Raw genomic sequence first — 27,826 nt, 5'->3', positions numbered from 1 at the left:
GAGTTTGTACTTGGGAGGATTCAAAATTCGACATTTTACGAATAGTAAGAGCTTTTGAGAGAAGAGTTGCACCAAGAATAATTGAGATTCAAATTTGTAAGGGTTTTCGATCTCTTTTATTTCTAATGCAATATTGTATATTGTTTAGTTATTCTATGACCATGATTGTTTAAACCCCTTAGAACTCAGATGGTTATGTAGTTGTATCCATGTACTCTAGTTCCCCTTTTAATTTTAATAAAGTTCTTTGATGTTATTCAGTTAATTGTATCGTTCTATCGCTTTCACTTATATATTGGAATTGATCAATCTAATTATTAGTTAATTGAATATAACTATCTTCTTGTAATTAATTGACCTATAGAATGATAGGGTTCATTTGAATATTTAGTGCAAAATATAGTATTAATATAAGTTTTATGCAAAAATAGTTCAAAAGTCAAATTTTATTCTTTTTTTAATTTATTATATTCTTATAATCTTATATATTATCTTTTATAATATAATATATAAAATTAAATTCTATTTTCACATAAATTAGAATATGTATATTTATGTAAGTTTTATTTTTCCAACTGGTGGTATGGATGTGTTAACACCTTTCCTTATTCTTCTTTTTAATTTAGTTTTTTTGGTGCGTGTTGGATTGTTTGTGTTGGAGATAAATATGTATCCCCAAGATCCAACCCATCATGTTGTCAATTTTAGTAAAGAATTGTTCTTTATTTTATTATCATATTTATTATTTTACTAAATTGTTAATTTGATAAGTCCTTGATTATCATGTTATCAATTTTGAGGTTCACGTCCAATTAGAGAAAAGGAAAAAGAAGGAATAGTATTAATATTTTCAGGTTGAAAATTGCGTCATGTCTTTTATGGAAGTAAGAGAAAAAAGATGATAATTTAGATATAAATTTTCATTAAAAGTCATGTAAATAACATGTGTCTATTTTCTGTTAAATTATTAAATGATATTTATAAGGGATGAAGTTTGGGTGTAATGTGTGCTAAACTTGAGAGATTTTTTTAGGATGAAAGAAAAAGGTTAGATGTAATTTGGAAAAAAAAACATAGAAGTGCGATTATAATTTACTATAATGAAAGTTTAATAGCATTTTAGGGTTTAAGGGTATAATCTTTAGGAATTGGTCCTTACTAGTGTGAATCTTGCTAATTTTGACATAATTGCATTACTGCTTTTTATTGGTTTTCCATTATTATTACTATAAAATTGTAGATATCTATGTGTTAAAGTTCATTATTCCTGTAAAGATTTTCGTGATTATTTTAAGCAACAATTAATTATCATTCTCAGAGATAAATTCCACATATCTTCACCTCCTTGAACTCCACATGTCGCATGTCACATGTCACCACTATCAGGTACATGGTTGCTAGCATTTACAAAGAGGGGAACAAAAACTCATTGAGTTCTTCTAATTACAGCATTTCTCCTGTTGAGGCTTAATGTCTCTTATGCCGTTGCATCTTCCTTATCTTAATGAATTTCTTCCTTTATCCAAAAAACAAAACAAAATTCCAAGATTATGTCTCGATCCTTAGTATATTCTCTTCTATTGTTGCATTGGAACTAGAAGAGAATTAACAAGTTGACTGAATAAAACAAATGGCATACTAAAAATACTGCTGCAAATTTGGATCCCTTGCAATTGCCTCCTTTATATTCTACAATGTCTGCAACTAATAAAAAATCTGGGAAATGGTATTACAATTTAAAGAGATATAACGAATGAATAAAATATATGTTGTATCGTGTGGAACCCCAAAACAGTTTCAGAGTTATTTTAGCATAATTAAAAGTTTCAGAGTTTAAAAAATTGGATATACAAGTACAACTATGTTAAATACTTTTAGACGACTCTTTGTTCAACTTAAATAAAGTTGCTTTTTGAGCGTTGATGAAAGATTCATGTGGTTTATTAAAATTAAAAAAGTTAAAATATGTTTTCGATCATACTATATATCCAGATTTTATGTTTGTTTCTCATAAACTTTTTTTTTATTTAATCTCTGATAAAATAATAACTTTATTTTTAATCCTGATATTTTTACTATTCTTTTTTCTTTGTTATAATATATATTTAGATGTTTATTTCACACATTAATCTCACAAGGGAAATATAATTTAATTGATTAAGTAGGAGTGTGAGTTATTTGAAGCTCTTATTACCCATCTTACATATAAAAAAAATCTCTATTTTCTTTTTCAATTTATCTTCTTTTATTCATATTTTTAAATTAAATATTAATACGGTTTTTTAAATACCAATAATTAAAAAATATTATCTTATAATTTAACTTCTTAATTATAAATCTAAAATATATAATTTATATATTATATATTAAAAACATTTATTTACCATTTATCATAAATTTTAATTTTAATTATATAAAAATAAACATACATCTATCAAAGTACCAATTATTTAATAAATTTATATAAACAATAATTGTTTTATTTTTAAATTTATATTAACTAATTTCCTTCGAAAAAATTAACAGAGGAAAAAAACACTTGCTCTCTCACTCTGTTCCTCAACAGAATTTTGCTGTAAACCGTACCAATTCCATTCCACTCTCTCTCCGAACTCCAACAATGGCCAACGTCTCCGTCGCGGCGGAGTGGCAGCTCCTCTACAACCGCTACTACCGCAAGCCAGAGCTCTACCCTATGCCGTGGAAGCACGTGGACCTCGCCCGGACCAAGGTCGCCGCCGCGCCCTTCGGCGGCCCCGTCGCCGTCATCCGCGATGACTCAAAGATCGTCCAGCTCCACGCCGAGTCCGCTCTCCGCAAGCTCCGCCTCTTCTCCTCCTCCGGCCGCCCCCTCGCCGACGCCGTATGGCGCCACCCCGGCGGCCGCCTCGTCGGCATGTCCTGGACCGACGATCAAACTCTTCTCTGCGTCGTCCAGGACGGCACCGTTTACCGCTACGACGTCCACGCGAACCTAATCGAACCAAACCTCTCCCTCGGGAAAGAGTGCTTCGAAGACAACGTTGCGGATTGCGCGTTTTGGGGGCACGGTTTGGTCTGCATCACCGAGGCGAATCAGTTGTTCTGTATTGCTGATTTCAGGAACCCTAGCGCGGTGAAGCTCGCGGATCCCGGGATCGACGAGATGCCGCATTGTATGGCCGTGATTGAGCCGCAGTACACGGTTTCGGGGAATGTCGAGGTTCTGCTCGGCGTGGATGATGCTGTGGTGCTCGCTGTGGAGGAGGATGGCGTGCAGAGGCTTGGAGAGGGATTGTTGCGGGGGCCGCTGCAGAAGATGGTGGTTTCGCGCGACGGCAAGTGGCTCGCTTCGTTTACCCATGATGGGAGGCTCTTGGTGACGACTTCGGACTTGACTGGAGTTATCATCGAGAGGGATTGCGAGGTTTGGATTGAAAATGAAACTGTTTTGTTTGTTGTTAGGATAATTGCCAGTTTTGGTGTGGTTTTATAGTGTGGGATTGACTGTGGTGTTGAAGTTGAAATTTGTGTTAGGGAAGCTAGACACATTATCTAACACACTCTTTTAGACGTAGTTTTTGTAATTTACTGAGTGTCACTCTGATTTTATTGTTTCGGGTACTTGTTAACCAACAGTAAAAAAGTGTGTCAAAAGGAGTGTGTTAGAAGTTATGTTGCTAGCACTCCTCATGCGTGCTACTGTTGATAGGTTTCAAGGGAAGTGCTTTTTCGTTTTGTAGAGTGAGTTTGATGGATATGCAAAGGTCATTATTATGGTTTTAATGAGTCCATGGCTATGATTTTGGCGATACATCATGTTTTTTTTGGGTCTCCGTGGCCGCATTGCACATTTGTCTGCAATTTTTCGTGATATCAAGAGTTGTGATGAAACTGCCTTTGACCACAGTTTAAAAACTTTAACATGGTAGTTGAATGCTTAGGAATTTTGCATTTTGGATGTGCATAGCATAAGTTTGGATTCATGTTTGTCATCACTTAATAGTTATTTGTTAATGGTGCTGCTACCTGGACTTATTTAAGTTTAACATGTCCTAAATTAACCCTAATGGGGGCGTATCTAATCTTTAAATGGGTGTAATGATCTTTATATTGCTATGGATGTGTGTTTGTGTATATGTACGTATATAGGCAAAAGTCATTATAGATGAGTGCTTAAGAATATTTTGTTTGTAAGCATGTAGCATAAGTTTGGATTTTGTGCTGTATCATCAATTAATTGTTATTTTGTAAATGATGTTGCAACCTGAAGTTATTTAAATATTCTAGTATGTTACCAGCACTATGTTCTATGTAACACAAAAAATGGGAGTGTCTAATATTTAATGGTGTGTGTACAATGTTCATGTTATGAAGTTTGTACTGTGTGTTATGAGTGTTTGTGTATATTTTGCCCCCCACCCTGCTCCCCAAAACCATTTTTATCCTTTATACCTCACATCAAGTTTGGATCAGCAGCTTGCAAGATGCCCTTAACTAAATAATTGCTTTTTATGAATGTAGTCAGCTCTTCCTCCGCAGCAGATTGCTTGGTGTGGAATGGATGCTGTGCTGCTGTACTGGGATGATATGCTTTTAATGATGGGTCCTGAGGGAGAGCCAGTTCACTACCTTTTTGATGAACCAATAATTCTTATACCTGAGTGTGATGGAGTGAGGATATTGTCCAATACTAGTATGGAATTTCTACAGCGGGTGCCTGATTCCACCGTTTCGATCTTCACAATTGGAAGTACATCACCTGCTGCTTTACTATATGATGCCTTGGATCATTTTGATAGGCGAAGTGCCAAGGTAGAGACTCCATTCCTGTAATTATTTTACTGTTGCAAGACAGACTATCATTTTCACTCTAGATTTCTAAACTTTTGATTGTATGTAGAGTTTATATGTTCGGAACTTTGAGGTGTCAACTAATGTGTGCCATTGATTAAATTCAGACATTTAGTCACTGCCAACTAATAAACCTGAATCTGTCTCATACTTTTTACGGTATATGGTATAGAAAGGCTGCAGTGTGTATGTGTGTGAATAGCAAAGACCTTGAAAATATATTTACTTGTCTGTAGGGCTTGACAGGGATTCACCATAGCCTATAGCCCTTATATTGAGCTTTAGTTTTCATTTTTTTCATTTTTTATCTTAATAAAATATATTTGAATAATTCAAAAAGGAACTTAATTAGTAGCTCTAGCAATAAATATTACTGTGGTTTTCTTCTTTTGCTACGCTTGTTCTGCTTGTCTGTTGAAGTTAGAATCTACTAGATGTGCCTTGAGTCATTCATTGATAGGCTACTTCTTACCAAGATCTGTGTTAATTGTTTGGATGTAGCCTTTTATTTAAATATAAATATAGATGCTCTGTTGAGCACTGTGATGCCATTTTCTTTGTGTCAGTCTGTAACATTGGGAACTGGATTTGATTTTATTTTAGTCTATTGGTAAACAACTCGATTAAATGCTCAAATATGTCTTACTGATTGTTAATATTTGTAGGTTTTTACAGCTCCCTACATTAATCAAAGTATATTTTAAATCATGAGGTGCTAGCAACATACTCTTTAACACACTCCTCCATACACACTTCACTTATTGGTTTTTTTTTTTTTTTTTGCACAGCAAAAATTTAATAGTATTAATAATGGTTCAGTACTAGATGTACTGAAAATAGCAAATAGATACAAAGGCAAATCCTGCCAAACCCAACTACTATAGATAAAAGCACAGTAGCTGGATACCCAGCAATCAAACAACCCTACGACATTTCTTCCTTCAATCTAATAGACCACTGATTAAAATGAGTATGGAAATCAGGAGAGAATCATTAAATAAGATGTGGGACCCACTGAATTTTGTGATTTCTAATAAATTTAACCGATGAGAGAGGAAGTGTTCAAAAGAGTGTGTTAGAGAGTGTGACCCCTAGAATTTCTCTTTAAATCATTATTGTTGGACATGTTGTCATTTCTTTCTATTGGCAACATAATAGTTCCTTATTTGACTACATTTTGAAGGAAAAGAAGAATGGCTATTATTTCCAGTAATGGAAGGAAAATGTAGGTAAATTTGGCTGACTGAATCTAAGTTAATTTATTTTTTCTAATTTGGTGCAACTGAAAGGAAACTGATCAATCAAATAGGCATTTTGTGGATGAGTTGAGGCATGTTTTTGGCATCAAACTCAAGAAAGAAGACCTTTATTTTATTTGGATTTTAGTTGATGTGCCAGGTCTTCATTTGTATTTTAATTATGGCTTAATCAAACACTTCATGCTTGTAGATGAGTTTCTGATTTTCTAGTCATTCCCCAGGCAGATGAAAATTTGAGATTGATAAGATCATCCCTTCCTGAGGCTGTTGAAGCATGTGTTGATGCTGCAGGTCATGAATTTGATGTTTCACGCCAGCAAACTCTCCTAAGGGCAGCCAGTTATGGGCAAGCCTTTTGTAGGTGAGTTTGATTTGGATTTTCTGTTGGATATACTGGTGATATTCCTATAAAAGTGTTTTGTTGTCTCAACTACACCATTTTCGATAGTGAATGTCTTAAGAGGGACAGGCATATTTTCTGATATTTGCTCTCGGTAATGATATCCAGTTGACTTTGGCAGCAATTTTCAACGTGATCGTATCCAAGAGATGTGTAAAATTCTGCGGGTCTTGAATGCAGTGCGCAGCCCTGAGATTGGCATTCCTCTTAGTATTCAGCAATACAAGGTTTTTAAGGCTTACTTGTCTATCAGTCTCGGTGCTAAAATTGGCTGTATTGATGTTATACTGAATTAGCTTATTGCCATCAGTTGCTTACACCATCTGTTCTGATTGGTCGCCTGATTAATGCTCACCAACATCTGCTTGCACTGAAAGTATCAGAATATCTTGGAATGAATCAAGTAAGTTTTTGTATATTGTATGGATTACTGTACAATTTTGCATTATGTTTTGATAACTGTTCGGCACCTGATGATTAAATACAAGATTAAAACTTCCCCTGCTATATAATCAGAAATTCGTGCATCACTTGTCAAGTCTCGAATCCTGTTGCCATTGTTTTATTCTTTCTCACCCCATTAGTATCATCAGTACATTAGCAGTCATCTTTAAGTATACATGTGATTTTGATTTTTTGCGACTGCTTTTGCGTAGGAGGTGGTGATAATGCACTGGGCATGTTCAAAGATAACTGCTTCACTGGCAATTCCTGATGTGACTCTTCTGGAGATTCTGCTGGATAAGGTTCCCCTCCCCCCAGTTCAAGATCTGTTTAATCATTCTATTTCTTGCAATAACTCTTGAAAATTACTTTTTTTTTCTCAGTTAAAACTGTGCAAAGGCATTTCCTATGCAGCAGTTGCTGCTCATGCAGACAAAAATGACCGACGAAAGTTAGCTGCCTTGCTTGTTGAACACGAGCCTCGTTCATCGAAACAGGTACTATTCTCATTTTCTTCTATTTATGGATACTTGTTGAAATTAATGGCTTATTAATCTTTGTTCCCCACCTCCCATGCCTCTTTCAACCCATTTTGTTGGCTTGTGTCTATTGTCTACTATGTTTTGTCCAAAGATATTGAATTAGTTCGGTGGAATATTTTTTGTTATTGTACTCATTAATTCTTATGTCCAGGTTCCTCTCCTGTTAAGCATTGGAGAAGAAGATATAGCCTTGATAAAGGCGACCGAATGTGGTGATACAGATCTTGTTTACCTTGTACTTTTTCATATTTGGCAAAAGGTATTGGCTCTGGAAAACCTAATATTTTAGATTTTCAGTTTTGTGATGTATATTGAGTAACATGAGTTTATCTCTAACGAATAATTCTTCTATGGATGATGCAGAGGCAACCATTGGAGTTCTTTGGCACTATACAGGCGAGACCATTGGCACGGGACTTATTTGTAACTTATGCACGGTATGTGGCCTTGGACCATATTCCAGAAGGCAAGACAGTGTGGATCCTCCTGGTTATATAATATTAAGGTCGCCGCTAAATGCTAATTGCTAACCAAATGAAGGAAATAAGATGCATAGAATAGTTTATTTTTTAATGTCATGTAAAAGCTGTACATAACTGCATTATGATAGAAGTAGAAGTTCAGGAGATAACGGACCGAGCCTAACTCACTCCCAAAAGCTAGCTCAAGGGAGGAGGAATGTTTAAGTCTTATAAGAAGTATCCTGGCCATATTAATATTTATATTCAACAATAGATACAACATATTTCTCTATTCTAATTCTCTAATTTTCTATTCTTTAATCTTGTCTTGCTACTATTCCTAGTTGTTGGTTATTCAATCTCTTAGAGCCCTAACAATGTTTTGTTGGAAATGTATCATCCATTCTATCATTCATTAATAATTACATCTGGAGTGGTAAAGTTGGGTGACACACATTTAATAAAGAAAGAAGACAGAGAGAAGGGTGAAATGTAGTGGTTAAAATATAAGATGAACAGCATTTGTTAATATTTGTGTTCATGTGTTCTTATTTGAAGTATTCAATGTTAAAAGTGGATGTCATCTAGGAATTAATGTCTGCTGCATCTCAATTTCAGGATTTATAAACACGAATTTTTGAAGGATTTCTTCTTATCAACTGGGCAACTTCAAGTATGTTTTCATTCTTTGCAATGATTTGCATCATATGTGTAGTTTCTAATTATATATCATGAATTGATAACTTATCTATCCACACATCCTCTGACTACCCAGAACTTTATTTTCTTTTTCTCTCTAAATATGCCTTTTACATAAAGCGTGCCATTAGTCTACTATTGATTCTGCCTTGCAATTTTCACACAATTTACTAATTACATCACTGTATGAAATTTATAATCATACTTATTATGCCTGTTGTATTGGATTTAAGTAATGCTGCCAGATCATATCCTTGTATACTCAATTACATGCTTTCCATTTAAATACTGGAATTGATTCTGTGGCCAATGCATGTAGGATGTGGCATTTCTTTTGTGGAAAGAATCATGGGAACTTGGGAAAAATCCCATGGCAAGCAAAGGATCTCCACTTCATGGTCCTCGAATAAAACTTATTGAGAAGGCACATGGTCTTTTTGCTGAAACCAAGGAGCATACCTTTGAATCAAAGGCAGCTGAAGAGCATGCAAAACTGTTAAGGTGTGATTAATTTTTGTCAAAATCACTAGACCATAACATAAATCTCAGCATTTCATTTGTTTGGCTTGTTGTAATAATAACTCCATATAATTATGAAGAAATTGTTATTCATATGTTTCTGGAGAAACATTTAGACTTTGGTACGGGTTGAATAAACATTTTTGTCATGCAATCAAGAGGAACATTATGACACTGTTGCTACTGCAGAATTCAGCATGAACTTGAAGTGACTACAAAGCAAGCCATTTTTGTGGATTCTAGTATAAGTGATACAATCCGTACTTGTATTGTCTTGGGAAATAATCGAGCTGCAATGAAAGTGAAAACGGAATTTAAGGTTGGTAAATTTTACCTTAATTTGTGCTAATTTGCATGAACAATTTGTTGAGAACAAAATCCAAAAATATTAAAAAATAGAAACACTTTTATCCCCCGTACTTTTTCTCTGTAAATTAGTTCTTGAGGAAAACAATTTTCGTTGTTTTCATACTTAGGTGTCTGAGAAGAGATGGTATTGGCTTAAAGTTTTTGCATTAGCTACAATCAAGGATTGGGTTGCCCTAGAGAAATTTTCAAAGGAGAAGAAACCTCCAATTGGTAAGTTTTTAGACTGATTGCTATTTTAAATTTGTAGCGAATTGGTAAGTTTAGACTGCAAATCTGCAATGAGTGGGTTGGATACAGATATTGATCGTCACTGTAAAGAATTCAGCATTATACTTTGCAGTTTTGGATATTTATGAAACATTAGAGTAGTGCGATTCAAGCATTTTGACTCCTTGTTATAATGTTTCAGAGTAGAGGAAAAGAACTTTTCCTATATTTTTCAGCTAAGCTAACTAATAACACATTACTACTCTAACATTCAATACCTACATGTTCTGGTATCTATAGGTTATAGGCCATTTGTGGAGGCATGCATTGAAGCAGACGAAAAGGGAGAAGCTATTAAATATATCCCAAAACTTGCAGACCCTCGAGAAAGAGCTGAGGTATTTTATGCTTGTCTCATCATTCACCAATATAAATCTCATTATTAATGCCTAAATTCCTTCCCTGCCTCTGATCATAATTATCTTAATCCTCATCACCTCACCACCACTTTTACTATTTTTTGTTGATACTATGATGCTGGAACAGATTAAGGGTTAAATATATTTTTGGGGGAGTGGGTATTTTATAAAAATATTATTCAAAAACAAGAAGTACAACTGAGCAAGGATATAATATCCTCCAAGATAGAAAATTCAAGTTGCAACAAGGAGATTGATGAGATTAAAAAATGCTGTAAAGGCTTTATATATCAGAAATAATTAACAACTCCATTGAAACAGCCTTAAACAGAATGCCATACAGAATTCAAACAAATTTCTCTCATTGCAAGTATTGTAATCCATTTAATTGCCGAGAAGGATTGCATGAAGGGTACACTGCTACAAATTGTAGCACAAACTAGAGCTTTTGCCTTGGAAGTGAGACTTTATCTGAAATTAGTGCTTTGCCAACTAAAGAATAGAAATATTTTTTTTCTTTTTATTATATTTTTGCCCTAGTGTAAGGTGCATATCACAGCTTTACATAACTTTTCTCTATCTTGGACAGTCATATGCTCGAATTGGTATGGCCAAGGAAGCTGCCGATGCTGCTTCACAGGCAAAAGATGGTGAATTACTTGGTCGGTTGAAATTGACTTTTGCACAAAATGCAGCAGCTTCATCAATATTTGATACTCTTCGAGATCGGTTGTCTTTCCAAGGTGCTTAATTTTCTATCCAGAGCTTTCTGCTCCCTTGTTCCTGTTCCAAGGTGCTTATTATTTTCCTTTTGGAATATTAGTTGTGTATATTGTGAAGAAAAAAATGTATCTTATCTGCTAATGTCTAGAGGTAAATGTGCTCAAATATTGTCTTTTAGTTGTTCCCCCTTAGTTGTTGCGAGAGGCCATTTTCGTGTCTTAGTATATAATTGCTTGTTTTATCTTCAATGTACCTGTATAATTCAATTTGCCAATGAGTAGTGACCACTGCCGAGTTTGTTAATTGTATTACCCATTGATACATTCTTATTTAATTGAATTTGTTCGTGTGACCCAGTGAATTTGCTAATGTCTAGTGGTAACACTTCTATATTATGTTTCCAATTAAATATACGTATGGTTTCTCAATCCTTTCAATGATATGCATAAGCACAACATACTTGAATAAAATATAATCTGGCGATGTTGAATCCTTTGGATGGAAATTGTGGCGCAACTTTCTTTAGCGATTCGAGGACTGTGGAACATTGAATTTGAATTATGGCATTATAATTCCAATATAACAATATTGAATCGGTCAGTTCTCAATTTCATTATAAGCTTCAAGCAGTACGAGTTAAGATTTTGGGTACACGGTTGGGCTGCGTTCGTTAACCTTTCTTTGTAAATAGTAATCAACCACTGCTGTTTGTTTTTGTTCATAAAAATCATCACCAATGTTCAACTTGCAGTTCCATCAATTTGACTCAGTTTCAAGAGTGAGATTGTGACTACGACTTTTAATGGAAAAATGGACAATTAGTTTGTTTCTTAAATATATTTCCAATTTGGTTCGTGTTATAGAATATCATAGATTGATTAAGGGATTTACTATTCTCCTTGTCAAGAATTAAAATGCCGAGCCAATACAATATCGTAGATTGATTAAAGGATTTAGATACTATGCAAGTGGTTCATGCAACGTGACACTTAGTTGAGGGTGCCTAAAATAAACAGTGTATTTCATAAACTAATAAAAAATAATTCAAAAATTGAAAAAACCAAAAATCTTTATTTAATTAGATCAAATTTTGGATTTGATATTTCAATCCAATCTAATTCAATTTAAATTGAACTTATACACATTTTTATTTATAAATTTATGATACCACTCATGTTTATATTTTTATAGATATTTGTAATTATTACATAACTTGTACTTATTTATAAAAAATATATATATATATAAGTATATGGTCCCCTGTTTGGAAACTTGAGGTTTTGTAGTGGTTGTTAGCCCGTTAACTCCTAAGAGGACAAGTGAACTCGTAAACTCGCAAGAGTTAACGAGTTAATTTTGGAGTTTGATAACCATGAATGTATTATTTATGTGCGAACCAGATATGTAGTTAAGAAAGCTTATTAATGCTCTCTCGTATCATGAAACCATTCAACCCTAAACAGCTTAGTAGTGGGGAGTTTGAGTAATTTGCATGAAATTCCAAGTCCAAATCTTGGTATTGTCATTGTACACAAAAATTAATATTATGGATCCACTCAATTGAAAGTAGGCTTTTATTTTGCAGCTCAACAATTTTCATTCAGAGGGCATTTGGTTAAATACCTTAATTAAACATTCATTAAATATCACACGAGTTATTCATAAGCTTGATAGTGAGGTTTGCTGAAATAATTTTCTTAAAAAAAAAAACCTTATTTTAATGTGCTTTCTAGGGGAAGCATTATACTTTTACAGCACAATTCATCTATATTCATAACATCTGAAATTACATGATTTTTTTTCCCGCAAAATAGCAACAACAAACTTAGAGGACTCTTCATGAACTTCTTTCATATGTTGAAGTTTATTCAAGAACTCAGAACAGTAGCCTGGATTAATGCATACCAGAAAGTAGAGAAATCCATGACATTTTTGGAGGAATTCTAAAAGAGGCAACATTTAACAGATTGAAATTTCTCAATTTGGAAGGGCATAAGCTGAATTCTCATATTTACCATCCCACCTGTTTGGAATTAGAGAGAATTTTTGGTTATACATACAAATTTTAGTTTAAGAAAAATACTTAATGAATCAAAACTCAAACACCAACCAACCTGTATTCCTCACTTTCTGGAATCTGCAGCTCCAAATTCTTCTCAAATGGCTGAAAGATCAAGTCCAACTTTCCGTCCTCTACTTTGTCAAGGGATGAAGGTTCCCACTGAACAACGTTTTAATTTAGCATTATAAAGGACAAACAACAAGAATAAGACTTCTTTTTTATTCAAAAAAAAAAAAATACTTCTGGACATGATTTTGCTAGTAATAATTAGATTGAGTTCACAGTTTATAATTATTTTTATACAATATAATTGGCATCCCCTAATTGGCCTTGATGCATGTATATAATTTCCTGACAAAGCATGGACAGCAGTGTTCAAGTCTAGTTTTGTGGGTTATAGATATATACTTTACCTAAAGGCTGAGATATAAGCATGCTAGTGTATTGAGATAAGCTTACATTTTAGATTAGAAGAGACATAGAAAAAGTGTAAAGGAAGATGCAAATTTGGATTCTCAGAAGGTACTTTTTATGTAAATGGTTTGTACCTTTTACTGCAAATTTTCATCTATGAATGTAAGAAACTATAAAAAAAAAAAGGTAATTTCACATATGCGTGCATCTGATAATTCAACACAGGCAATTCCAATATGTATAGAATAGAAGTATGCGTGCATGTTTTGGAAGAAGAGAGAAAACAGAGAGAGAGTACCTTTGGAGCATTATCTTTGTCAATGGTGAGAGCTCTAATACCCTTCTCATCAAAAGACAGTAAAAGTTTGCTTCAGATATTAGTAGGGAACAAATTCAAAAATTATAACATTAAACTGTCTTCTGTCAAAAAAATTTCTACCAATGACAACATCAATTACCTCATACATATCCTCAGATATTGTAGTTCGCAGTATATTCATTGTTAATCTGAATTCCTTTTTTAAGCATTCAGATAATGTTTGATTCCTTCCTTCACGAACCTGTACATATCCAAGACAGTATATAAAATCATGAAATTTGAGAAACAGCATGTCAATCTTACTTTTACAAGGCCAACTTGCTTTTTCCTCCCTTTTCTTTATTGAGTCAGTTTTGTTGTGTCCAAACTCCAAAGACTTAGTGATTAACTAGATTATGCATTTACCATTTCTGTTCTTTGTCCTGATTTAGTTTCTTACAGAATTTGAAAGAGTAATTTTAAAACCTAGAAGGGAAAATTATAGTATTAGTTACATTTAACCAAAACTGCATCATATGCATGCATGATTCAGCATGAACATGTGTATTTTCATGGCCATAAGAATCCAGATTGGGATATTGTCACTTTATGGATTTTATCAAGTTGAAAGACAATTATCATCTCAAAACTTTAGGAATAATTAAATTGTTCCAGTCTGCCAGATGAGATTTCATACATCTTTGGTTGCTTCAACCTCGAGTTTTATCTTCGAATCATGATTTGAAAAGGTCAATATCTATCATCCAGTCTAAAATCTTAACAAATTATTACAAACCCCTTACCGATCTTAATGCTATTTTCAATGCAGTTGGTGATGATCTTTTCATTCCTTTTAAAACTGCACCTATCCATACATTTCCTTTGTTGTTTGCTTCTGCTTCCTTCAGATCAAAGTGCATAGTCATATATAACAACATCCCAGAAAGGACTCAGCATGCAATAAGATAAGAATATTCCTATTGAAATACTAAGAAACTTACTAATGATTTTATAATTTCCTCTACGGAGTCTTTTGAGAAGCACTCTTTGATTATTGACTGCCTAAAATTCTCCAAAGGTTACTGTCTTGAGCATAATGCAATTTGGAGGTAACAGTGAGAAGAAAACTAGAAAATAGATAACAGATCATAGATGAAAAAGTGATTACTTGTTTAAGATACTCTCTTCATCAAGTTTGACTTCTGAAGAGAATTCTTCAATTACTGATCTTACGGCATTCTCATCACCAGAATTCAAGCTAATAAGGCGGTTCTCTAGCTCAACAATTTTCTGGTACACCAAAAACCATCATCAATCAAATTAACTCTTAAAACCAATACTATATGTAACAAACACCTAGTGACTTGGATCCTAACAAGCACTTTCGAGAGAAACATCCTGATGCTTTTTACTACTTTTTTTCCTCTTTCAGTAAAATTTGATAATAGACATATTATTTTTGTGGACAAATGTCATCAGATCAGAAAACAGAAAATTTAAACAAATCTATTAGAGTTGTTTGTCATAAGCCTAGAAGAAAATTTAAAATTAGTTTTTTTTGAACTAATAAACATACTTTCTTATAATTACTATTGTTTTAGTTGAATTTTTTTACTTTTTTAAGATGAAAACTTCATAAAAAGAGAAAGTCATCGCAGAAATTGAAGATAATCAAACCTCAAAAGGGACAAAATGGGTTGCCAGTCCAGCAGCAACTATTTCCTTCCCACTCAACCTTCCTCCAGTAAGTGCCAAGTATTCTCCTGTATAATGTATAATACATGCATGATATCATCTCCACAGTTTTCTACGTATCATCTGCTATAGTGTTTTTCTTCATTTAAAGCTAATTCGATATAATTTTAAAGACACTTCTACTGTCATGGAAGAATAAACAGCTAATGAGATACAAGTGTTATGAGGGAAAATTTCAAAATAGCAGAAGAGGACAAGGTAAAAGGAATTCCTTGAGATTGCAGTTACCTAAATGCCCTGGTAAACGAGAGTGGTAGTATGAGAAGCCACAATCAATATGAAATCCAAAACTTGCTTCAGGAGTGGCAAAAACCTGTCAAAGCATCGTTTGAGCATGCCGCAAAAAAAAATTAAGGATGACAGTACATCAATAATTATACCACAAAACTAACTGAAAATGGATTTAGAAAATAATCTCTAACAACTTAAATACTAACAGTTTTTTCTGTTACAACTGAGAACTTCAATGGGACCATCAAAGCTGCACCTCCACCCATTGAAATTCCATGAACAAGCGCAACCTGTTATAATATAATAGCACCATTCAAGAAAACACCAGACTTCAATAAATTTTCACGAGAACATATTGCCATAATTTTTTGAGGACAAAGTGGAATTATGTTCCTAAATCAAACCTGGGTTTTCTTATAGGTACTAATGTGATAGCAAAGCCAGTAAAATCTGTAGACCACTTCAAGACAGGCATCCTCTGTCAAGAAGAAATGCATTACACTTCAAATAAGACCAAATAATGTAAAGAAATCTTAATTGTTTCTCTCCTAAATCTCATCTACTAATGCTCACTAAAAAAAAGAGAGAAATGCTCAAAACACACTATTGTCAATGACTCTTTACTGTGATATTCACCCGAGACTTACTAAAGTGGTTCCACATGAATTTCACCTAATAGTAAAGAATGTGTTAAAAAGAGTGTGTTTGACATTATGTTATTAGCATTTCTCAATAGAAAAAATAATGAAATCTCTATGTGAACTTGTTTGAACAGATTCCTCTAAATTCTACAGAGAAAGATGTATTTACTTATTTTCCTGCCGTCATAGAACACTCTCAAATCCCCTCCAGCGCAAAAAGCCCTACCAGATCCCTGGAAAAACAATTTCACAGAAAATGAGTGAAGTGGACACAAGTAAGAACAACAAATGCAAGAGAAAGGTAGATTGGTTCATTTTGGTAGGTTATCATAATAGAATCTTTCAGGAAAAATAAAAAAGGAACCATTTATAATATCTAATAAGGTTATTTCAACAATTTCAGTTAGTAACATTGTAGTAGCACTAGCTGCAAGAGTGTTCGGGTTCAATTTCTGGAACCAAAATAGTAATAATGATAGAGTTTAATTTTGATACACTGCCAGTGTAAAAAAAAAAATTACATTGCAATCCAATTAGTAATGACCCTAAATCTTTCTACACCAAAAATGTAAGCATCATCATTCAAATTAACAATTCTTCAATCTTTATTACAAAAGTCAACAATTTTACCATACAAGATAATCCATGATTGGTTGGCATTATAAAATACCTTTATACATCTTAATTAATTAATTAAATAAATAATCAGAGAATAAGCATCAACCTTTATGATAACTAGCTCTGCTTCCTCATCCTTCTCCCACTTTTCCAAATATGTTGCTAGCAGAGAAACCTGAAACCGTTTAAGAATTTTCATTTAAAAAAAAAAAAGTAGTAGTAGCAATAGATAAACCCAGCAGAGAGAGAAAATTTTCAAAGTTAAGCTAATTGGATCTACCAATTCTGGTGAGATGGCATTCAATTGCCTTGGCCTGTTCAAAGTGATCACTCTTACATGCTCTATCTCCTCTCCAACAACAACCTGAACATCAAAACCAACAACAGCAACACGCATGAATCATTTACCACCTTATTTTGTTTGAGTGAAAATTGCAGAAACCCTTTATTGGTGGTAGGTAAGTGTATCAATTATAAATATTATCTTTCATTTTTACCAAAAAAAGGATTAGCATGTCAATACAGAAGGGAAACCTCTCTATCAAAAACAAAATGAAAATCAAACAATCAGAAATTGGAAGCATTATTCAGGGGCTTGCCTGTTCATCTGGCACTGCCGAACTTGGTGCCATTGAGGTCAAAATACTGCACAACCAAACAATAAATGGCATATATGATCAAGTGAATCAAATTTTAAACACAAAAGAAGATATGAAATTATTATTATTATTATTATTAACAAAATAAAATGAAGAGAGTGAGAGTGAAAGTAAAACTAACAGGCTGAAGTTAACCTGCAATAAGGGTGAGTATGAAAGTGAGATAGAATAAAAGTAAATGGAGGAAGGAGATTGAACTATAAGTCTACAACTAGTACTGAGTTATATATATATATATATATATATATATTGCTTCTTAACCCTTTGAATGTAAACACGGAATAAGGAACTTCGGATAGGATTTCAAACACCAAACTTTCAATGATTAATTCTTACAAGAAATTGGAAGGGGAAATTGTTTTATATTATATTTATTTTTTAATTAGGAAAACATATTTTATATAATTTATTTATTTATTCCATTTATTAAAACAAATAAATAATTCTTTACCCTTTTCTTTGATTTCTAATAATCTAAATAACATATTTTTGTATTTCTTTAATTTTGATCATTATTTATTTTTTCTGTCTATTTCAGTTTCATTATAGCATCATACTGTCAAGAGAAAATCGAAGAAAGTGAACTCAACACAGTCAACGGAAATCTGTCGTGTCACACTTCGCATTTGTTAATAGTTATACCAACCACTAAAGATTCATTATAATATAATATAAACTTTGTTAACAAGTGGCGATTAAGAAAATACTAAAAGTAAAATATTCACAAATAAAATTTCTTTAAAAATTAGTATTATTTTGGTTGTTTAAAATAATAAATATTTTGAAATAAAGAGAACATTACATGAAGAACAAATATTTAATACTTGTTCAAATCTCATATAATATTACTTAATTAGATCAATTAGTACTATTTAATAAAGCTTGTATAGCAATAATAATAATATAATACTATAATTTTGTTGCAGCAAAATGGGACTCCAAGTCTCCACCTACCCACACCATATCTTTCACCCACCACTTTTGCTACATCCTGGCGACCTTCAACTACCACAAATTGTAAGGCTTCATCATCTATTAAATTTCCTTTTACTTTTATTATACTATTAAAGTACGTCTTAAGTGTCAATACCATTTTTACCATATAACAACATGCTGGAGCTTTAACTCTTTTTTTTACCTTTTTCTTTTTTATTTATTTATCTTCTTTTTATTGTTTTTTTCCTTTCTATCCTCTTACCTAGAACTGTCAAAATAAATTAGATTAATTCATTCTGACTCATTAAAAATTAAGTCTTAAAAATAAATTAGATTGGTGAATTAAACAGATTGACTCACCAGTTCCCCTAACATTTTAAAAAATCATTTAAAAAATCAATTTAAAAAAAAAACAAATTTGAATCAATTAAAAAATATTAGCTAAACTAAATCATGTGATACCCACACACTACACCTATAACAAGATATATTATCACACTTTACAACTGCAATAACAAAATTTTAGAAAAAATATAAGCATTTCATGCGTACAGAATAATTTGAAATAAAATAATCTTGAACATGATATTAAATTAAAGTCTAAAACTTTAAACTTTAAAATCTTAAAATAATATCACAAAATACAATAATAAGATGATCTAAATTAAATCAGTGTTAATTGAATTAGTTCTATTTGAATTATACGTAAAAAAAAAATTGAAACTCAAATATGATTGATTTGAATTTGATTTCACCCTAAATCCAAACCAATTCAACCAGTAAATAATCCTAGGATTACAAAACCAACTAAATATTAAATTAGTCCAGATAGTTTGTTCTTCTCACTTCAAATTCAAACCAATTTATTATTTTTAATTTATAATCAATTTGGTTTTCAAATTTATCTTTTTTTTCAATTTAAATTAACCCAATTGATGACCAAATTTATTTTTTTAATTTAAGATTAATATATTTTATTTGGTACTTAAAATTTCCTTTATATTTTGTCTTTTTTTCCTTCATTTATTTTATTTCTCTTGTGATCTTAAATACTATTATTAAGTGGCTTAGTTTTTTGTCCTAGGTGAGAAATCATCAAGTTTTTTGTCCTGTGGGTTATTAAGTGTCTTAATTTGGTCATATTTGATGTATTTTTTTTTATCATATTTTTTAGTGAAGAAATTAATTAGGTATATAGTGTTAATTATGTAAAAAAAATGAAATAGTAATTAAATAAATATTAAAAACCAAACCATAAATGTTTTAACCTTATATTAATATAAATTATTTTTTTATAAAGTATACAATAGTTAGATATAAAATATAATGATTATTTATTATACTTATGATCTGAACTAAATCTGCCAAATATTAATTGAATTGATTTAATTTGGATTAAACATAAAAATTGTCAAAACTCAAATCATGTCAGATAAATTAAGTATGATCGATTCAAATTTGATTTTACCCTAAATTTAAACAAATTCAACCAATTATTTCATATCAGACATTCTAGTGTCAAGTGTTGAAGATTTTTCTCATCAAAATATAACTTGTTTTTAAAATATTTCTCACAAGTTTTTAATTGTTTTTTTTGTGAAATATTAAAATGGTTTAGGTTTATTTTTTAAAATCTATATTATTTCTTTTCTCAAAACATGAACAAAACTAGAACTGTCAATGATTATCTTAAAAATCATTGTAAATAATTTTACTCTAGAAAGTGACAAAACATGTCTATTAAACTCGTAATTGAATGAGTTTAAATTAATCAATTTTTTTTTAAAAAAAATACTTAATTGAGCTAAATTAATTTCAAATCATATAATTTGTTTCATTTTTATAATAACTACCTTAAAAGTTAAAAGTTAGACACCGACATGTTGGAGGTTTGACACCACACAATAGAGAAAGGTGTGTATGTATGCCAGTTATGTATGTTGATATGAGAAAAAACAGCATGCCAAACAAAAAAGGAACCACTTGATTTAAAACCAACCGACCCGAAGGATTGGTGTGGCAGTGTAAGGTCATGTTGTGTTCATATGAGTGGAAATGATCTATTTAACAGGAAAACATGTATTTAATTTCCACCATGTACAAAATTCTTTTGAGCCAGTGGCAATCATGAACCGCGAACGAAATTAATCTCTGACCCAATAAATTAAAAGACACTTTTGATTTTTGACCCAGAAGAAAAAAACGGAACGTATTCACAAAAATGAGTGAAACAAGGGTTCAACAAAAATGACCAAAATAAGACACCAAATTTCCAAAACTCAATACTCAAAGCTTGAAAGAAAGCAAACAGTCTATGGTTGCAGATATTGAAGTACTTTGTTAATATGTGATTACCTTCTCTATGCTCTTCCTATGTTCAAAATGAATCAAGCAACCTCAAGATAAATGTGGTTGAATGAGAATTACATAAAGAGGTTGGGCTTGGTGGCCTTGTATGTTGTTTTGAGCTTCCTAGTTGGGGGCCTAACCTTCTTGAACACCAACGGGAACTTGATTTTGGAGTTGTGGAACTGCTTGGTGCTCTCCCTTTTGCATAGTTTAGCTGGTATGGTGGCAGTCTTGATGATCTGGATGCATGGTGACCTGACTCTATGACGAAATGCCATTTCGTTGTACATTTGTTCAACAGCGCCGTTTAGAGTAGTATCGTGGTATTCCTTGTACATGTTATGATACCCAGTTCGGCTTTGGTATCGCAGCGAAATTCCATAATTCTTGATCTTGGTAGGACTTTTCCTCAAAAATCTGCAATAAGCATAAAGGATAAAGAATTATAACATCACTATCTGCAATTGGAGCCTACAATGCTGAAGCAAAACACAGGAAAAAATTTGTCTCCTAGTACTCCTATCCATATCAAAGTAAGGCTAAAAATCTATGATGCATGCTTCATGAAATAGTAGCACGCAATACTTGGATCAACCTATGTCCAAACTTCAATATCTTTCCCTCAATGACCCATACAAAAATTTCCTAGTATCTGTATAAATTAAACAACTTTGAGCCAGCGGCCCCAAGAAATAATCAGTTACAATGTTGAATTATCAAAATATCTCACGTTTCATTCTTAAAAGTTAAAACTGACTCTCTTCACAAGTTTTCTACAATTTTTATAACTTGACTTGACATGATTTATATATACACACACACATGAAGAAACATTAAAATTCAAAAGATGCCCATTGACTAATAACTTCATAACAAAGCAAACAGATAACCTAGTACTCTAAACAAATTTCAATTAACTAGATTTTTCAATGAAAGAGAAAAATGTTGCAAAATGTGTCCAATGTAACAGAGATTCAGAGAGTCAAGCATAAATAACTTTGCCTAAGTAGAATTCCCAACAAGCATGTAGAAAACTACGTGGCATTGTTATTTTACCAGTCTTACAATGTTTATACTTTATATAACCTGACAAAAGTTGTTTGTCCCCAGAATGGTAAGATTTCAGAACAGAAATTATAATATGTAACTATTTGTTTTTATAGGGATTTAAAAAAAAAAAAAAAAAAAAAAAAAAAAAAAAAAAACTCTGAAAGAAGCTTCAAGTAGAAATGTAGCTTATTTGCAACTGTTGATATAAACAGGACAAAAGAGAATGCATACTTCATTGATGGCTAACATTTGCCCATTGCTTTTCTTTACCTTCTTTAGCTTTCTCAAGAAGTACCTGCAAAAATTAAAATGAAAAAGAAAATGTGGTGAATAGTTATGCTTTTCAGAAATACAAAACATTTCAATTATTCAATGAATAAATAAATAGAAACATCATTTTGATCTCATCCAAAATGAGCAATGCAAAAACTTGTGACAGCACATGATAGAAAACATTACTATCCCCGGCTTAAAGAGAGAGATACCATCACACATTCATGTAAAGCAAATTGGCGTTGTAAAGCAGCACCAAAGTGGCCTTTCTTGCATTGCCAGAAAATATCAAACATGTGTGTGATCAGCAATACATTAAAAAGCTAGCAGTCTTGTGATGAAAATTTTTAATTTTGCAGTTTTTATGTATGTTGGATGATAAGCATCCATTTGAGATCTGCTTCAAACGGTTCTTAATTTCATATTACAAAAGAAGAAGAAAATTATCCTTTGATGTAAGGGGAGAAAAAAATAAAAGGAATTAAAGACAAGACCTTTGAACTGGATACTACAATAACATTCCATGTTGAATCATGTCAAACAAAAAAACTTAATTCAAAGCAACTATGCATATTTTCCACATTCCAAAATGCACTATCTTTTGCCTATCAATGGTGCTAACCTACCAACCATAGACACCCTAATGAAAACCCTTAAGTGGAAAATTCATTATAAAATTAAGCATTTTCACACAACCCCATCACCAAACAGAAACAGAATGTTAAGGTTGTTACATACCAGAACTTAGATTTGGCACGGACCTCATTGGTGGCCCACAGCTTCATCCTGTATATCTTAGGATGCACATCAGTTTCAGTGGGAAGAGCTCTCCCCACAACCTGGTACTGGTGAAACTGATTCAACACAACAAAAAAAGGGTATCATTCATTATGGACTCTTCACACTACACATAATCAGAAAAAAAAAAAAAAAACAACAACTAGAAAGCCAAAATTAATAAACACAAAATTCAATTTCCGAGTAAAAAAATCAGAAAAGACCAATCTTGCAATGAAAAAATTGAAAGAAACTAGAATGGTGGCAATGATAAAAGATAGGCAAATGGTGAAAAATCCATGATTGGTTTACCCTGAAGGTGACCATGGTAGCAACTGCTTAGTGTTCTCTCAGTTGCAGTTGTTTTTCTATGAATACTGAATAGGAATAAAATAAGGCAAAATGTAAAACCCTGAAGGGTGAGTCTACGTGTTTTTTTAGTCAATGGTTAAATAAAGCAAAAAGAGAATAGGAGCCCAAAATGCACGCAGAGAAAGGACTGTACAAAAATAAAGAGGTTGCTATTTTCACCCTCTAAAATACTAACCCCACCTCCTACTTTTTAAATATTGTGAAAAGACTATGCTGCCGCCGCTTCAGTTTTCCTACACTCACCTCCCTCTTCCCTTTCCCATTATCGCTACTGCACCCGCCTCTCATTTCTTCTCCCAATTATGCTTCCTTGTTGTATTTTTTAGCTTCTTGCTGCATTTTCAAGCTATAACATTTGTCCCGTTTGTTCCAAGTAATACATTCCTCACGATATTTGTTTCATTGTTTTTGTACCAATGGAAATGCGGCTCCATTTTGGAGAAACAACAACAGAACCACATTTTTGTTGAGTTGAAATAAGAGGGAGTGTGGAATTGTGTTTTTGTTGTGCAACATATGCATATACACAGTGAAAATAGGTTTTTGTTGTGTGTCAATGATACACAAAACAGAAATATAATATTTTTGTGTTTCTATTGAAACTCATGATGGAATTCTAGGAGTTATAAAGTTCGCCTGCAGTCAAAAGGAGAAGGAGAAAGGAAGAGATTGTAGGTGTTGGAAGAAGAAGAAGATTTTATTTCATTTGGCACACTAAATACAAGAGTATGATCCCCTATTTATACTAAAATAGAGTGACCACTCACATAATTTGCTTATTCAAGAATACTAAATGCTCACATAATTGCTTATTCAAGACTTTGTAACTCACAACCTTACACCTTTCATCTTCCACAATTTAAGGCTCATAAAACTTGTTATTATTATTTTTCTAATTAATATCTAACATCCTCCCTTAATTGAAAAATTCTTCTGCACACCAAGTCTTGCTCGCAATCTTCGAAAATCTTCAAATTTGAGAGGCTTGGTGAAAATATCCGCAACTTGATCTTGAGTTTTCACATGAGTCAATTCTACTTCTTTCTTGGTAATGCACTCTCTAATGAAATGATACCTTGTATCTATATGCTTACTTCGTTCATGGAACATCGGATTCTTGGCAAGCTCTTGTGCAGATCTATTATCAACATAGATCTTTGTGCTTTCCTTTTGCAACAACTGAAGTTCCTCCAACAATCTTCTTAGCCAAATGGCATGACATGTGCAAGAAGTTGCAGCTACATACTCGGCTTCACAAGTAGAAAGTGTCACAATGCCTTGCTTCTTAGAACTCCATGTAAAAACACAATCACCCATAAAAAATATAAATCCGGTAGTACTTTTTCTATCATCAACATCTCCGGCAAAATCACTATCACAAAATCCCACAAGCTTATAGTTATTGGAGGGAGAATAAAACAATCCAAAATCAATTGTACCTTTCAAGTAACGAAGAATTCTTTTTGCGGCTTTTAGATGAGGAGAGGTAGGAGCCTCCATAAAGCGACACACAACTCCCACCGCATATAGAATATCAGGCCTTGTATTGGTTAGATACCTTAAACTCCCCACAAGACTCTTGAAGATCGTGGAGTCTACCTTCTCTCCTTCATCAAACTTTGATAACTTCAAGCCACCTTCCATAGGTGTGTTCACGGGATTGCAATCAAGCATATTAAATTTCTTCAACACTTCTTTTGTGTACCTTTCTTGTGAGACAAAGATACCATTCTCCGTTTGCTTCACTTCCATTCCCAAGTAATATGACATGAGTCCCATATCTGTCATATCAAATTCACGAGACATGGACTCCTTGAAGTCTTCAAACAAATTTGGGTTATTGCCGGTAAAGATAAGATCATCCACATAAAGACAAATAAATAAGACATCACCATTATTAAAAGTTTTAACATAAAGAGCATACTCATTTTGACAACGAACAAACCCATTGTCATGGAAGTACTTGTCAATGCGAGTATTCCATGCCCTCGGTGCTTGCTTTAGACCATACAACGCCTTGTTCAATTTCAAGACTTTTCCTTCTTGACCTTCGATGACAAAACCCATTGGTTGTTCAACATAGACATCTTCTTCAAGATAGCCATTTAGAAATGCCGATTTTACATCAAGCTGAAAAATTCTCCACTTCATTTGAGCTGCCAAGGAAATAAGAAGACGAATGGTATCCATGCGGGCAACCGGTGCAAACACTTCATCATAATCAACTCCATATTGTTGCTTATAACCTTTAGCTACAAGTCTTGCTTTGTGTCTCTCAACCTCTCCTTTTGCATTCTTCTTGATTTTGAACACCCATTTGACTCCAATTGCTTCATGACCTTTGGGAAGGCTTGATAACTCCCAAGTGTTGTTCTTCTCAATGGCTTTGATTTCTTCTTCCATGGCTTGTCTCCACCTCTTGTCTTTCATTGCTTCATCAAAGTTTAAGGGTTCACTGTCAACAAAAAGACAAAACAAATCATTTATAACTTCAGTTTCATCATATAATTCTTGAATATTTCTAATTCTTCTTGGCCTTTCACTTGAACTCCCTTCGGAAGATGATGAGGCTTCATTGGTTGAAGGAGTTGGTGAAAGTGCTGGAGTTGAATCATTTGGAGTCAAGGCTTCTTCATCTATTTCTTCAAAGTACGGGAAAAAATCATAAGTGTCTTCTTTCTCCTCCCAATTCCATGTGCCTTCTTCATAGAACTCGACATCTCGGCTCACAATTGTCTTTCCATTGTTTGGATTGTACAATTTGTAGCCTTTTGAGCTTGCATCATAACCAATGAACACATGTTTCTCACTCCGATCATCAAGCTTGAATCTTCCTTGGTCGGGTACATGAGCATATGCAATGCTCCCAAATACTCTCAAGTGATCAACTCTTGGCTTCACTCCACTCCATGCTTCTTGTGGTGTTTGATCTTTGACATTCTTTGTTGGGGAGCGATTGGACAAATAAACGGCACATGCAACAGCTTCGGCCCAAAATTCCTTTGGCATATTTTTAGCCTTCAACATACATCTAGTCATATTAAGAATAGTTCTATTTTTTCTCTCTGCTACCCCATTTTGTTGTGGAGATCTAGGAACCGTTAGAGGGCGACGAATCCCATATTTTTCACAAAATTCATTAAATTCTTTTGATGTGAATTCGCCACCTCTATCGGATCTTAGAGCTTTGATTACATAACCACTCTTCTTTTCCACAAGAGCTTTAAAATTTTTAAAAGCTACAAATGCCTCAGATATTTGCTTTAGAAAATAAACCCAAGTTTTTCTACTATAATCATCAATAAAAAGCAAGAAATATTTATTGTTACCACATGAAGGAGGATTGATTGGGCCACACACATCGGTGTAAACAAGTTGGAGAGGCTCCTTTGCTCTTGAATTAGCTTCTTTTGGAAAACTCCTTCTTGCATGCTTTCCAAGGAGACATGCTTCACACAATTGATTAGGATGGTTGATTTGAGGCATCCCTTTCACCATCTTCTCCTCTCCTAAGGATTTTAGTGCTCCAAAATTCAAGTGCCCAAATCTCATATGCCAACACCATGATTCATCTTTTATGCTAGCCTTCAAACATTTTGCTTCATTGGTTTTAATGTTCAAAGTGAACATTCTATTTCTTGACATAAACACCTTGGCAATCAAATTAGAATTTTTATCTCGAAGCCATAAACAACAATCTTTCATATGAATTTCATACCCCTTTTCAACAAGTTGTCCCAAACTCAAAATATTGCTTTTTAGTTTAGGAACATAGTAAACATCTGTGATTAATTTGTGAGTACCATCTTTTAAAGAAATTAAAATGGTACCTTTTCCTTGGATTTGCACCTTGGAAGAATCTCCAAAAGAAACATTTCCTTTCACCTTCTCATCAAGTTCCACAAATTTCTCTTTGCATCCACACATGTGATTGCTTGCTCCATTGTCAAGATACCATAAGCATTTGCCTTCCTTCTCACCATTATTAAGTGATAGTAGTAGTGTTGACTCTTCAACTTCTTTATCATCAACAAGATTGACCTTCTCTTCAACATTTGTTCTACACTCCCAAGAGTAATGGCCATATTTATGACAATTAAAACATTCAACATTAGATTTATCATACCTCCTTTCATATGCTTTTTCATAATTGTTTCTACCTCTTGCTCTTCCTCTTCCTCTTCCACGACTTCTAGTGGATTGATGGCTCCTCCATTCATTATTGTCAAAATTATCACGATCTCCTCTTCCTCCTCTTCCTTGGCCATGACCACGTCCACGACCACGTCCTCTTCCACGTCCACGTGCTTTTTGACTACTTTCTCCTCCATTTTCTTTCAAAGAAGCTTTGGCTTTGAGGACTTGCTCCAATGGCTCATCATGTCTTCTATTGAACCTTTCTTCATAGGCTTGAAGAGAACCCATCAATTGATCTACAATCATTGAGTCTAAATCCTTAGACTCTTCAATAGCACAAACCACATAATCAAATTTAGCGATTAAGGAGCGAAGGATC

General features: G+C 33.2%; 2 protein-coding genes and 1 pseudogene across 3 annotated transcripts; 1 reads left to right on the top strand and 2 right to left on the bottom strand.

The window, feature by feature from the left end:
• Positions 1 to 2,517: 2,517 nt before the first annotated feature.
• On the top strand, positions 2,518 to 11,227 carry LOC100812079 (protein VACUOLELESS1). The gene is made up of 15 exons (XM_003532043.5): positions 2,518 to 3,406; positions 4,504 to 4,794; positions 6,314 to 6,453; positions 6,614 to 6,719; positions 6,803 to 6,895; positions 7,149 to 7,238; positions 7,320 to 7,433; positions 7,630 to 7,737; positions 7,842 to 7,915; positions 8,558 to 8,612; positions 8,958 to 9,139; positions 9,347 to 9,476; positions 9,634 to 9,736; positions 10,034 to 10,131; positions 10,742 to 11,227. Exons 1-15 carry the CDS (start codon positions 2,621 to 2,623, stop codon positions 10,901 to 10,903), a joined length of 2,532 nt encoding a protein of 843 aa, XP_003532091.1. The 5' UTR covers positions 2,518 to 2,620; the 3' UTR covers positions 10,904 to 11,227.
• A 1,345-nt stretch (positions 11,228 to 12,572) lies between these two features.
• On the bottom strand, positions 12,573 to 17,834 carry LOC100811550 (3-hydroxyisobutyryl-CoA hydrolase-like protein 5). Of its 2 annotated transcripts, none has more exons than XM_006586011.4 (16): positions 17,689 to 17,834; positions 17,494 to 17,539; positions 17,175 to 17,258; positions 17,001 to 17,069; positions 16,446 to 16,509; positions 16,040 to 16,113; positions 15,842 to 15,925; positions 15,633 to 15,717; positions 15,327 to 15,412; positions 14,818 to 14,939; positions 14,651 to 14,711; positions 14,453 to 14,551; positions 13,810 to 13,911; positions 13,650 to 13,691; positions 12,990 to 13,096; positions 12,573 to 12,898 (listed from the first exon to the last, which is right to left on the bottom strand). In XM_006586011.4, the coding sequence occupies exons 2-16, from the start codon at positions 17,524 to 17,526 to the stop codon at positions 12,853 to 12,855; spliced, it is 1,158 nt and encodes a 385-aa protein (XP_006586074.1). In that variant the 5' UTR covers positions 17,527 to 17,539; positions 17,689 to 17,834; the 3' UTR covers positions 12,573 to 12,852. The 2 variants fall into 2 exon arrangements, with proteins under 2 accessions (XP_006586074.1, XP_003532090.1); XM_003532042.5 differs by having other exon boundaries at positions 17,675 to 17,824.
• A 2,914-nt stretch (positions 17,835 to 20,748) lies between these two features.
• LOC100780882 (60S ribosomal protein L18a-like) lies at positions 20,749 to 23,351 on the bottom strand (annotated as a pseudogene).
• Positions 23,352 to 27,826: the final 4,475 nt, after the last annotated feature.

This window comes from Glycine max, chromosome 8, assembly GCF_000004515.6.
Source record: "Glycine max cultivar Williams 82 chromosome 8, Glycine_max_v4.0, whole genome shotgun sequence".
NCBI classification, from domain to species: Eukaryota; Viridiplantae; Streptophyta; class Magnoliopsida; order Fabales; family Fabaceae; genus Glycine; species Glycine max.
This window is presented reverse-complemented; position numbering and strand designations above follow the sequence as displayed.